The sequence below is a fragment of the Podarcis pityusensis genome (genome assembly GCF_964106645.2).
Source record: "Podarcis pityusensis genome assembly, chromosome: 3".
NCBI classification, from domain to species: Eukaryota; Metazoa; Chordata; class Lepidosauria; order Squamata; family Lacertidae; genus Podarcis; species Podarcis pityusensis.
Genome location: NC_138026.1, coordinates 42,989,754 through 43,003,920, shown reverse-complemented (window position 1 = coordinate 43,003,920; position 14,167 = coordinate 42,989,754). Strand labels below are relative to the sequence as shown.

The window sequence follows — 14,167 nt, the reverse complement described above, 5'->3', positions numbered from 1 at the left end:
AAGGGGTGCATGTTGGAAGTTATCAACATAGTTCTCAAGTAATGGAAATACAGCATATGATTTCTCAAACCATTCATGCTAATCTTTTGACTAGTAAGTATATCTTGGTAACAGGAACAATGTATGAGGGTCCACGTATTTCTGCTTCCATAAGATGCCAATTCCAAGAGATGACTAAAGTGGCTCACAGGTTGCATTTGAATGAATACAAGTTTCAAAAAGCATCTGAAGCTATATTTACATTTCTAAAGGAGATGGTACATGAGGCAGTATAGTCACTCCCTCTTTCTACCTCTACCCAAAATACCATTATTTGGGTTTGTTTAATAAAACTTACCCTGCCCAAGTTACTGTATGAAAGGCATTACATAAAACACTGCTTGTCTTCCCTTCCCTCTCACGTGTCCCCACAATGGGCATTTAAGTTCATATTGCTTAAGCACAGCTTGTTGCCTCTGTTTAGGCAGAACTGCCAACTAATTTTTTTGCCATCTGTTGCTAGGAAGCTCAAGATTAAGCTTAATGGAAACTACACAATTCCTCCTTTTGGAGTGAAGGTTCTGTACATCCGAAAGAGTACTTCTTGAGCATGAATGCCACTATGTTTTGTGTGAATATAACTAGCATCAGCTAATTATAGAGTGGCTTCACAACCACTTCTTAGGCCTACAAATGTGAAAGTGAAGCATTACCTCTCTCTCTGCTCTCTTGCATCCCATTGCTCTATAGTCTAGGTAAAGGTAAAGGGACCCCTGACCATTAGGTCCAGTCGTGACTGACTCAGGGGTTGCGGCACTCATCTCGCTTTATTGGCAGAGGGAGCCAGCATACAGCTTCCAGGTCATGTGGCCAAGCCACTTCTGGTAAACCAGAGCAGCGCACGGAAACTAGTCTACTGGTAAATAAAAAGGTGTGTTCTCACAATGAAGTATTAATGACAGTCTAGGTAGTGGGAGTAGCAGTGATTATGACCCATCTTCTGGATTAAATTACAATAATTTGGTTTTGAATTTAACAAAACAACTTTTGCAGTGCAATCCTATGATCTCATCGAGGTAACCGGGATTGCAGCTTTTTAGATGCCTTGTCTTAGAACCAGGAAGATGCACAAAGAATGCTTTCCATTTCAAGTCGCAAGGGGGGCAGGCAGGATTGGGAGAAGCAAATTTATAAGGATTTTTAATATATATATATATAGAGAGAGAGCATATCATCACCCTATCTGATTTCATGTCTCGGGAGCCAACATACTTTGGACCGAACTTGTTCAGAGTTGGCTTGGTTGTGTGCGTGCGGGGTGTGTGGGTGCGTCTGCTCCTCTCCCCAATATACTAATGGGTGTAGAGAAGGCTAACCCTCTTAGCGAGTGCTGAGCGGGTAGCTGGGGTTGTGGCAATTACTCCGGATTACTTTACTCCGGATCAGTAAATGGAGGGGTGATGGTCTTTGCTGCGGGTCTAGGGGAGGTGTCGGAGACCTGAACGAAGCGGCAGGGGCAAGCCGAGAGTGGCATCCTGAGGGCCGCCTGCCGCTGCCCCCTTCGGGAAGGCGAAGGAAAGGGGAGGCGGCTCCGTCCTCCTCCGAGTCGCCGCCGCCACGTCAGGGGGAGTTTCCCGGCAGCCTGCGAAGAAACGAAGGGCGGGCGGCTGCCTCCTCCTCCGCCTCCCGCCCCTTCCACGGTCTCGCCTCGCCGCCGGCGTTGCTGTTCTCCGCCCGGCCGAAGGAACAAGCCTTACGTGGCCCCGGCGAAGTCCGGGAAGGGACGGGCGAAGGAGGGCGGGAGAGGAAGAGGCTTCGCGGGCGCCGCCGCCATGGAGACTCGCTACAACCTCAAAAGCCCCGGTGAGTTGTGGGGAAGGGGCGGGGGGAGAATTGCGAAGGGTTTCATCTTTTTTTTTTTAAGGGAGGGGGTCCAAGACGGTCCTTTCGTGGCCTTCCCTGGGAGATGGCACTGCGGGGGTTGGGATCCACCATCACGCGAGCCCCTGGTTCGGATGCTCGGCTAGGCCAAGGCCACCGGCTTTCTCCCCGGCCTCTTCTGCCCGCTGCCGCAAAGTGCCTGGCAGCAGGAGGGGGGAAGTAATTTTGCTTTATGTATTGTTTTATGGTTATGGCCCCTCAGTGGGTGCTGCCCTTGCGCTTCTTCGGCGATGCTTCAGCCCAAGGGAGACGTTTCTCTCGCCTCCTTCAGTTTCGATTCCCCGAGAGGGTGACGAGTAGACGGCTTGGAAAACAGAGGTTATTCGTGTCACTGAGGTGTAGGGAGGGTTGTTGTTGTTGTTGTTTTGTCTTTCAGTTGCTCAGGGTTGGGGGTTGGGGGGGGCATTCCTGCCCCAGGCCAGAGCTCCCCACCCCCAGCTCATCTCTTGTGGCTCCATAAGAATCTTCTGCGTCTATTTTGGATCAAGCATATTTCCGGTTCTTCTGGCACACGTGTACCTAACACTCATCTCCATATAAGCTTGCAGTGTGTGTGTGTGTGTGTGTGTGTGTGTGTGTGTTTTCTTGCCTGAAGGATGCATGTTCTTAAATTATTATTTTTTAAATCGGGGGATGGGGCAGGAAAAAACTCCACACCATCACACTGTCAGTTCACATGACCAAATTGGTATGCAGGTTGAGTTGCTCTGTTTGTCTTATGGTACATATACAGGAAGCTGTCTTCTACTGAGTCCCATCTAGCTCAGCAGTATCTATGCTGACTGGCAACTGCTCTGCCAGATTTCAAACAGGGGCCTCTCCCATCCCTACCTAGGGATCTTAGGGATTGAACCAGGGACCTTCTCTGTGCAAAGGAGATGCTAGTCTGTTTAGTTACAGCCCTTATCTTAAAGTGGTGAAAGGTGTTTAACTCTAGCTGCATACACAACACATGTATAGCACATTCTCTCCCTGCTCCCCGCCAAAATCCTAGGAACTGTAGTTCATTAAGGGTGCTAAGAATGACAGCTCTCTGAGGTATGTACACAGCCTCAGTTCACGTCAGTAATTCTGCCAGTGCAGTGTTATGAAAAGCTGTTTGAGCAGAGACATGGTAAATGAACACCTGAAGAAACAATCACAAGATCACTTAAGTATGTGGCAACCACTATAGTCACAATTCATGTGATAATGTGGAATTTGGTCAGATTCCAGCAGTGGTTGCCAGCCTTTTTGAGCCTGTGGACACATTTGCTGACTAGAGAAACTGTTATGGGCACCACATATGCACCACAACCATACACAAACATGTGCACTCATACTATCCCCACCCCATCCCACCCCCGACAGCAATTAGGCTTGAAAAAATGTTTTAACTCCCCCTTCCTCTGTCTAATTGGGGGGAGGCAATCTTCCTAGAGAGTGCAGCTGGCAAGGCAAGAGTTAATTGTCCCTCCCCAGCTTCAAGATCATGCCCAGTCAAGTCATGACTAGACTTGAAAAAGGCATTCTGTTGACTGTAATAGAATATATATTTCAAGTGAAATTGCAACAGGGATGGGGATTTAGCATGGGGGTCCATACTTGTGGAGGGTTAATTCTTCTTTCCCCAATTATAAAGGCCCCCCAATAAGAAAAATATGGTGGGGGAACCTGGACCTTGTAGGCACCAGCAAAGGCTTCTGCAGGTGCACCCATGAGTTCAATGATGGTGACTCATGCTCTAGTGTATTACATAATGGATACATTGTGAATACTGAAGCTCCACACAATGGACACAACTAATTGCAACCTGGAAAGTGGCCATTTTGAAACTTTATTTATGTACTTCTAGTACAAGAGCGAGTACATTTTGATTTGCTAAATATTACCTGGCCAACATGGAAGTGGGAAGATTTTGAGTTGAAAACCATCCAGAGGGAAAGAGAACCTCCTATATCCAGCCACTTGTTTGTCTTTCCCTTAAATTGCAGCCTTTATGACTGTATTTTGTTATAGAAAAAACTGCAAGGCCAATGTGACCAAACATCACATGCAGTTTGGCTACTGGGCCTTTTGAGCTTGTGGTAGCTGAGGCTTTGGTTAGTATGTCTTTGGCTTCCCTGCCATAGGCTCATACTCTCATATGAAAAGCTGCTGCTCAGCATGTGCTGAGCTCAGATCTGATTAGCTTTTGTACTCAATGCCCACTGTGATTTTTAAGACTATTTGTGCCTGCATGGAAATAGCTGATATAGACTGAGCTTAGCAGCTGCCAGATTTCACATGAACCTTTGAGCCAAGGTGGTGGTAGGTTCTTGCTAGTCTCATTGAAAGAAAAGATTATATGCTGCTACCATAGGCCTAGAAGATTGTTTCAAATGAACCCTCTGTTTGCATATCCTTTATGCACTCTCTGCCTTCAGTGTATCCAGCACTTTATGAAGTATGTTGCAAGGAAGTCTGCAGTCACACAGTTCTCAAAAGTTATCAGAACACCAACAATTTGTGGTAGCGTGGAGGACCACAAAGCTAGCTTAAATCATGATGCTTTCTGGGTGACAAATGAATGCATTTGAGACATACCTGAAAATGTAGTGGCATTTTGTATCTGAAGTGGGTTTTTAATGTTTAGTATACCAGAGGTAGGGAACCTTGACTGACTTAAGGTCATTACTTTCAGTGGGTCTACTGTGGATAATACGTGATTGGATGCAACATTCTGGTGTCCGGAGGACAGTGAGTGTTGCTAGATGCAAGAGTGGGCAAAGCAAGGGGTGTGATTCTTAACTTTGTACAGTAGGCTGCATTCCATTCACAAAACAGAAATTTCTACTCATGCAACTCTCCTCATCCTTCATCCAGGCATGAGGCAGTATCACAGCTCACAGACACATTCCAGCCATGCGAAAGCTCTCAAGGAGAGTGCAGAGCAGTGGTGACTGTGACCTGGGGAGAGTCCTGTGAACTGGACAGAGAGGCCTGGTGGGTCACATTCAGCCTCTTGCCAGAAATGTTGGAAGTACCCAAGTACAATTTTTTAAAAAAGCGAACCCTTCTGCAACACAGCCTTCACAACCAGTGCTCATTCCTCTACATGGTTCTCTGCATTTAATATACCCTACACAGTTACCAAGGAATAAGTCCTGCACTGAAGGCAGCCCTGTTTAGGAAAGCTTTTAATGTTTAACAGACTATTGTATTTTAATATTTTGTTGGAAGCTGCCCAGAGTGGCTGGGGAAACCCAGCCAGATGGGTGGGGTATAAATAATTTATTTTTATTTTTATTTTTATTATTAAACAGTTAATTCTGAGTAATTGCACAGAGGATTCCTTTGTGACTAGCTCCAGAGTAGACACTATACAGAGTAGAATGCAAAGTTGCATTCTTGTCCTTCACAGTTCAGATGTGATTAGGCACATCACTTTTCATACATATAGATTACTTTTTAAAGGATAGCTCAGTGCAAATATCTTCCTTTCCCCTGGAAATTAATTGGAATTGTTCTCTTCCCCTGTATACTCAACTCAGTCAAGGTAGGACAGAAGAATGAAAGAATGGAACATTTCAAGGGAGATGCAAGAATAGAGACAAAGAGTAGACATAATTTTTTTAAAGCTGAATATAAATTTCATGCCTGCAAGTCATAAGAGTATTAGTCAAAGTCACTATTGAATAAATGTATTTTAGGATTATTTTGCAGATTTATAGAAATATGTATACTATACTTTGTTTCAGGCTTAAGATGGTGATAAAGGAAGATATTGCAGACTTAATTAGATTAGAACTATATTAGGTTACACTGAACCCTGCTGGGACAAAGAAGCAATAAATTATGGCAGGCACTTTGGAAATACAAAACTGCACTTAAATCTTGCTCACTAATCTCTTCAGAGACAGAAATGAGAAGCAAAGAAAAACACGTGTCCTTGTGTTTAATAAATAAAATAATAAGAAATTTGTCTCTGTTTATACATATACACTGCATTAAACAGTCTGATAGGTAAATGGCCCAATGCTTGCTTAAGATTTTTTTCTCTCCACAAGAATGATAAAAGTATTCTTTACTGCGTATTTTTAAAATCACCATACTGTTTTGGCATTGCGGGCATGTCATCTGCTACAGGGGTCTAAAGGTAAAGGGACCCCTGACAGTTAAGTCCAGTTGCAAATGACTCTGGGATTGCGGCGCTCATCTTGCTTTACAGGCCAAGGTAGCCGGCGTTTGTCCGCTCCGCAGACAGTTTTTCCGGGTCATGTGGCCAGCATTACTAAGCCGCTTCTGGCGCAACAGAACACCAACACCAGAGCAGCGCACAGAAACGTCCTTTATCTTCCCACTGGAGCGGTACCTATTAATCTACTTGCACTTTTTGCCATGCTTTTGAACTGCTAAGTTGGCAGGAGCTAGGACCGAGCAACGGGAGCTCACCCCATCACGGGGATTCGAACCGCCGACCTTTGGATCAGCAAGCCCAAGGCTCAGTGGTTGAGACCACAGCGCCACCAGCATCTAGGGATCTAGGGTGCAGCTAAAACTGCAGTCCATCCTGATAGGGTCCTTTTAATCAAATGCTTGCCTATGGTTGGAGATAAAAGTACTCCAGTGAAATATAATAATGACCACTACCGAAATTTGTTTTCAAAGGATTGTGCCTGAGTCTTTATATTTGTTTAATGTACCGTATAATTTTAGGTGGCCTGTTAAAATTTCACATTTTGTAATCTATAAAATGAAGGTGGGAGTGTTTTTAATCCAGTAGGTGGCAGCCTCCCCTCTGAGGTGAAGTGACGTTCTGATGTTAGCAGTCCAACTTACATAAATTGTGAAAAGCAAAACAGTTCATCAGTATTGCTCAGAAGCTCTTGTCCTTGCCTTTCAACTTCTTTTGCCCTTGCAAAGCCTTCTTCTTGCCCTTGCCATTTCAAAAATTACTATATTAGAAATGTTATTATATACACTTGTTTTAGTAGTAACTGAGTCTGGTGAATTGCATACTAAATCAGTGGTGCATGTCTACATGAATATGTGTTTGAAACAGGGGCATTAAATTAGAATCAAGATAAATCTGATGGATAATTATGGTTAAGATCCATACAACTTAGTTTGGTGTTCTATGCTTCCATCAGATTTTTTTTCAGGCCTCTTATTGCAGCCCCTCATTCCCACCCCTTTCGCTGAAAAGCTGCTGCTGAAGGTCAGCCGTTTGGCATAACATTTGAACTCAGACTAAAGGCGATATCAACAATCCCTTTATGCATAGATCCTCTTTAAGCACATGGCTTTTTAGATCCCAGACAATTGCTTTGTTTTCTGTCACTTTGTACTGGATATGTAACCTACTTTGATTTTACAAATGTACTTGGAAGCACCTTTCTCCTAAAAAAAAAAAAAAAAAAAAATCTTGCTTTGAGATACATACAAATATATTTACTGAAATAACAAACCTTCACATTTCTTCAGTTTTTCTCCTTTTTCAGATGGGTGACTGGACTTCAAAACACCTATTCTGTCTTACTGTCTTTTAATTGATATATTCTATAATTTCTTGCTATATTAAAACTTCATGTCTTTTTTTGGTGCTCCCTTTTCCACCCCAGCCATCCCAAAGCAGCTGAGGCAGTATCCTCCACCACCTTGGGATGAGCGAGAGGCACGGGTGGGCTGCCTCTCCCTTGGGGAGAAAGAAGCAGCCCGTTCGTGCCTCTCCCCCCCGCCCCCGGTCCCGAGGCAGCGGAGGCAGTTTCTGCTGCTGCCTGGAGACAGGCAAGGGGGACTGGTGAGGCTCAGCTGGGGGGCAGGAGTGCTTCTTTGAGCCATCTCACCCCCCAGCTGAGCAAGCCCCATGTCCCACCAGCGTGCTCAAGCCGGATAGACATGGGGCTTGTTGAAGCAGAGGGAAGAACAAGGTGTATTGTGTCTTGGCAATGCAGCTTGTTTCTCCATCTGCAACAGTATGAGGGCAGACCATGATGTTGGTTTCACTCAGCGGTATATCACTGGTGAAAGCACCACCTCTCCTGAATACCTCCTCCCCTAATACTGGTCCTGAGCAATATATAGATATATCGCCAAGGCCTATCGGCTATAAGTTTTTGATACTGAAATCACTTACTGTGTTTTTTTCTTTCTTTTCTTTTCTTTCAGCTGTAAAACGTTTAATGAAAGAAGCTGCAGAACTGAAGGATCCAACAGACCATTATCATGCACAGCCCTTAGAGGTTAGCATGTGGCCATTCTGATAAATAAATTCACAACAGCAATGCTTACCTTGACCAGTCTCTTTTTCATTGTATTTGCAGTTATTGTGAAAAGCACATTGAGCTGGTTTGACTATAACACTAAGCCCAAACCATGACTTAGCATGAATATGTGAGGGCTCCCAGATCATTGCCTCTGTTCTCCCCCATCATGTTCTCCTGTTGCTATTATATTCAGTGTATTTCTGTATATTTGGTTGCTTGTAGGACAATCTTTTTGAGTGGCATTTCACTGTCAGAGGTCCTCCAGATTCAGATTTTGATGGTGGAGTTTATCATGGAAGAATAGTACTACCACCAGAGTATCCTATGAAACCACCAAGTATTATTCTCTTAACGGTAAGAATGTTTCTCAGCCATTCATAACAGCATAAGCACTTGGTTAGATCTACATCAGAAATTTGGTCACCTTAAACAATATTTTTAAAAAGGTGTAAGCAAATATAGACCCCTGGTTTTTTGGCCTTTCTCTTTGTATCCAATTAGGCTAACTGGAACTTCACTTCTAGACTTTATGCAGGGAGCATTAGAAAGGTCCCAAGAAAAATGAATTGTGTTCTGTTCTGAAGTCTGTGAGGCATTTTGTTCAGGGTGTTTTGAGAAATGGAATGTTTTAAGTGATTTGGAGAAGGCTAGGCAACAGTAGAATATCCTCAGTACCATTCAGGATTTTTCTCCTGTTTGTTTTGAGAGTTTTAATAGTTACATTAAAAAAAAAAGATTTATGTCCACTAGTCTTCAAAACATCACTACTGTTTTTTGTTCAGTTTACTGTATAACTTAATATTTGAAGCTGTTTTTTATTGCATGCACCAAGAAGGCTACATACATCAAAACAAGAAAAATGATTTCCCTCCTTGTGTGAGGTGGGGTGGATGTGTGCCTAATTGTGTTTAGTTGCTATGATTAATAACTGTAGGCTAGGACTGGATTGCCTTGATTCTGGTCAATAAATTAATCTGGAGGAGCATTTTGATGTGACTTTGAGCAGCCTATGTGAGTGCAGTTAGTTTCATCAATCTTTGAGAATACTCTGTTCTTTGAGCACGACTAAACCAATTCTGCTATAGCTGAGACATCAAGTTTCTTTTCAGTAACATTCAATTACAGACTGCTGACTGTACAATTGTACGGTATTCCAAAGATACTGTACTCTCTTCAAGCTAATTGAATATTGACTTATGAAAATGGTTTGATTTACATAGTATTATTTTTCTTTATCTTTCTTATGTGCCCATTTAAGGCTAATGGCAGGTTTGAAGTGGGAAAGAAAATTTGCTTAAGCATCTCAGGGCATCATCCTGAAACATGGCAACCATCATGGAGCAGTAAGTATCAGCTGTTGTTGGCAGTAAAGGGCCTCAATACACAAGTACAGTGTTACCTCGGTTTAAGAACAGTCCTGTTTACCTGTTTATGAACAATTTGGTTTACAAGCTCCGCAAAACCAGAAGTAGTGCCCTGGTTTGTGAACTTTCACCTTGGTCTAAGAACAGAATCTGTATGGTGGAAGGTAGCAGTGGGAGGCCACATTAGGGAAAGCACGCCTCGGTTTAAGAATGGTTTCGGTTTAAGAAAGGACTTCTGGAACGGATTAAGTTCGTAAACCGAGGTACCACTGTAAGATCCCTGTGCTACATTCAACAGCAGATCTTTCCTTTTAAATGTTATGTGACATTCCTGCTTCTCTTCAGGCATGTGTTGGACATTGGGGGCAGGATTTAATATATTTTGCATTACCTTGGGCTTATTTTTTTTTAATTACCTGTTATAAATTTGTACGTTAAGTAGTTTTCTCCCCCTCCCCTATTTAGTACTTAACCTGCACCCCTCTTCTTTTTTGATCACAGTAAGAACTGCATTGCTTGCTATTATTGGATTTATGCCAACGAAAGGGGAGGGAGCCATAGGGTCTCTAGACTATACCCCTGAGGAAAGAAGAGCACTTGCTAAGAAGTAAGGGTTTGTTTTTGTTTTTGTGACTAATTTTTTTTTTATGTTGAATCTTATTTCTGAATGTTATTCCTATGTTCCTCTTCAGTTGGCTAGGTAAATCATATTATTTGCTCAGTGCATAATGCTCAGTATGTTACATTGCATTCATAAGCATATTTACTCAGAAGTTTGTCCCACTTTGCTCAGGATGGTCACCTTCATTTATTTTGTGCACTCTGTTCTTAGCTTAGAGGACAATCCTATGAATGCTTACACTGAACATCTGGATTTTCCTCTGAATAAACATGCAAAGGATCAGGTGTCAGCTATTCTTATTTTTGCATGTTCTGTATTAAATAAATACTTAAGAGGAAAACATTTAGTCACTTGTGTTTGTTTACTTACCACAAATATGTTATTGTCAAGAAGGCACCGTGGAGCTAATAGATGGCAAAATTTAATAGCAATTGTGCTGGTAGATCTATGGCGGACGTTATAATTTCATACATGTGTAGATTCATTAAGAATGTTGGATATTTTGATCACTCTTGGTGGTTTAATTAAATTAGTGTATAAACTTTTGTTACGTTCCAGGTCTCAGGATTTCTATTGTGAAGGATGTGGATCACTTATGAAGGAAGCCCTCTTGCCATTAACATCTGGAAGTGCTTCAAGCCAAGCTGACAAAGAGGCTAAGGAACTTGCCAGGCAAATTAGTTTCAAGGTTGTTTAACTATTTGCTGTCCATCCGTCCGTCCCCCAGTTAATTTGAATAGGACCACACCTAGAGTAGGTTGGTTGGTGCAGCTAGCCAGGTCACAGTTCACTTGGAAAGAATGGAGGCAGCAGTAGTTGCTTGATTATGTGGTGGGTTGGCCATGCTGCTGTATTTATGGCTTCACAGTTTCTTCTGTGGGTTTCAGAATTATTGGTTGTACTGTGCTTTGGCAACCAAATGATGTAAGCATCGCAGCTGAGGTCCAGAATTTCAGGCATAAATTGAGAAGACACTTGCCCTGGAAAGAACATTGCACATAATGTGTGTGCACTTGTTTAATTACAGTTGAATAAATAATGCTAGAGAAGATGCATTCTATAACATGCCTGATTAGAGTTTTTAACTGATGTACCATTTGTGCTGTTTTGTCGTTTTAAGGCTGAAGTTAACTCATCTAGGAAATCAGTTGCTGAACCTGCAGACTTATCAGGATTTAACCACTTGCCCAGTTCACCTGAACACCAACAAGAAAGTACAACTCCAGCATTCCAGGACACCACCCCCAATGAAGTGGTAGGTGTTTCATAAATCTGAGAAAAATGAAGGCAAAGACTTGGAAAATCCAAATAATATTGATAGGCTGTCACTTTAGAGCATTTTTAAAAGCTTATTAGCATTCCAGGAAAACTACTATTGCTGAAGTCCTGTCACCTTCCTTTACTCATCTGTTGCCTTTTGTCACTGCAGATTTACCTGAGAGTAAGTTCCTTTAAATTCAATGAGGTTTATATCTTGATAGACATAAGTAGGCTTTTACTGTGTGTGGCTTTTCAGAGCTGTTGGCCCATAGAAAATCATTTTCATCAGTTATTTTAGTTCTGACCTTGCTTACTATATTATTTTAACTTTTCTATCAAAATCCAATTTAAACATCTTTGTAAGCTAAGGAGATATATATATATATAGAGAGAGAGAGAATATCCTGCCTTTTCGAATCTAAATGGTCCTTGTACAGAAGGTAATTTATTTGCAGCAGTGATATGGACTTGCCCCCAGAGCCACACTTGTTTTATCCGTAAGCCTGAGAGACTTATATAAACCAAAGCAAATAGAGGCCCTGCTCTTTAGTGATTTGCAGCTTTTATTCTATTAAATATGCTTATCATGTTCCTTTTTGTTTATAATCTCTCAAGTAAATTTGACTACATAAAGGGCAGTATTAATTCTGACCATTTTAAATAATTGTTTGCTTAATTATGACATATTAATATAGCCAAGAAGAGTGCTTATATAACCCATCCACTTTGGAAGTAACTGAGGCCTGGTATTGTGACAGGGCAGCTGCTTCTATGGCTGCTGTGGATGCAATCTAAATTCACCGACAAATTGTAGACAAATCCCAGTTAAGCTTGTGTGTGTGTGGTGTGTGTGTGTTTTAAAGGTTGATGGAGCTGCAGATTGGTTTTTAAAAATCCTGTCAAATCGCGTCAGACCATCTGTTGCTTGGTGATGAGTATTTTCCAGCTATTTAGAAATACAGGCATGCTAATATTATGCAGATTTCCCCAACAATTTCCCCTCTGTCAGATTCTTACAAAGTTTGTGATTTGATTCCTGCCCCCCCCTGCAAGTTTCATAGTTCTTGAGTATATGGTTTGTCTTCTTAAGCATATCCATTTCACTCACCAGTAATATTAATTGTATTTTGTGCTGAGAAGGGGGGAAAGTCAGTAATAGTTTGATTAACCTCACTTTAGATGACTTTGTTTTCATCTAGCAGCTCACTAGTTTTATTCCATTTGTTGGGTCATCGGAATGAGTGACACACATAAAACAAACTTCCACACTTCACACTATGTCATGGTTCATCACAGGGATGATCATGTTGGACTCCAACTCCCATCAGCCAGCATGTTCAGTGGTCAAGAGATTATGGGTACAACAGGCTAGCCACTCTTGGTTTAGCACGACATTCCAGTTCATGCACAACCCTAAACCAGTGTGATGTAGTGGGTAGAGGGTTGATCTAGGAACTGGGTGATCAGGGTTCAAATCCCCTTTCACCCATGAAACTCACTGGGCAGCCTCAGTGAAGTTGCCAAGCTGCATTTTGTTTCCATTCCATTCTGTGTTCCATTCCATTCTATTCTATTAAAGCCAGAATCTTTATTTTTTTAGTCTGAAAATCAGACCAACTCAGCCACCTCAAGTCAAGAACAACATAACCAGCCTGCGTCAAATAATACTTCTATGAGCCCTCGCCAGCGGCGCACACAGCAGAGAAGGGTGCCGACTTCAACCAACTTCAATCAGGTTCAGCAGCCAAGGGTCAACACAAACCACATGGGCTCAAATGCGCTGATTCTCCTCCTTGTTTTAGCACTAGCAGCTCTTATATTTAGGCGTATATATCTAGCCAATGAGTATATATTTGAATTATGAGTTTTGATCATTTAAAAAAACTGTGACTTGAATTCTTTATTAAAATGTTCTATGTTGGATATGTCATGAGGATTGTTTACATGAAATTACTTTTTGTATTTACTCACTTTATGTCCGAATTTAATGTATCATGAGGTACATTATTATCTGCAAGAAAAGCACACCTTGATATTGGTGTGAACATGGACTATTAATGATTAATACAAATTGAGCATATAACCTGAGAGATGATGTACAGGATATATATCTGCATTAGCAAGATATTTAAGGAGTGAGAGGGCTGAATGCATCACTTGTGAGCTTTGGTGGGTAATTTTAACTGATAGACACATAAAATTGTGGTTTAATGCTATGTGGCAACATAAATAATTATTATTTTCAAGAGTGTCTATAAAAAATTGCCTGAGAAAGAACTTCTTAAATGGAAGTGCAGGTATACTTGCATAGTAAATATTACAAAACTGAGCAAGGAGGGGAAGTTGTTGATATTTTGTAAGTACATTTATTTCCTACACAACAAATTTGGGGGGGGGGTCCCTTAAATTGTAGGGTTTTTATCCTCTGTGAAAAAGAGGGGCCAGAACGTTGTTTGCTTTTCTTTTTAGTTTTAATTTTCCAGAAGTTAGGATAATCTTTTGTGAGGTTTGAATGTCATTTTCTAATATTCAATTGTGTATATTTTGCTTTTTTAAATTTGAAGATCCTGGAAATAGTTATAAATATGTAATATTTACCCAGAGCTTATTGACTGTGACTTATTCCAGAAATATATATAATGCATTGAGCTGATTGTTTCATGGGCCCATCATTTAATGAAAAACTCATTAAAGCATTTTCAAAACCCATAAGCAAAAACAAGATATTTTAATCTAACATCATCTATGAAATCTACCTAGTGCCAAAAAAGACC

At 41.5% G+C, this 14,167-nt stretch overlaps 1 protein-coding gene across 1 annotated transcript; it reads left to right on the top strand.

The window, feature by feature from the left end:
• The first annotated feature begins 1,551 nt into the window (after nt 1-1,551).
• On the top strand, nt 1,552-13,996 carry UBE2J1 (ubiquitin conjugating enzyme E2 J1). Its single transcript, XM_080999918.1, has 8 exons — nt 1,552-1,842; nt 8,050-8,123; nt 8,370-8,501; nt 9,406-9,490; nt 10,013-10,118; nt 10,692-10,821; nt 11,254-11,388; nt 12,994-13,996. The coding sequence occupies exons 1-8, from the start codon at nt 1,812-1,814 to the stop codon at nt 13,255-13,257; spliced, it is 957 nt and encodes a 318-aa protein (XP_080856044.1). The 5' UTR covers nt 1,552-1,811; the 3' UTR covers nt 13,258-13,996.
• Nucleotides 13,997-14,167: the final 171 nt, after the last annotated feature.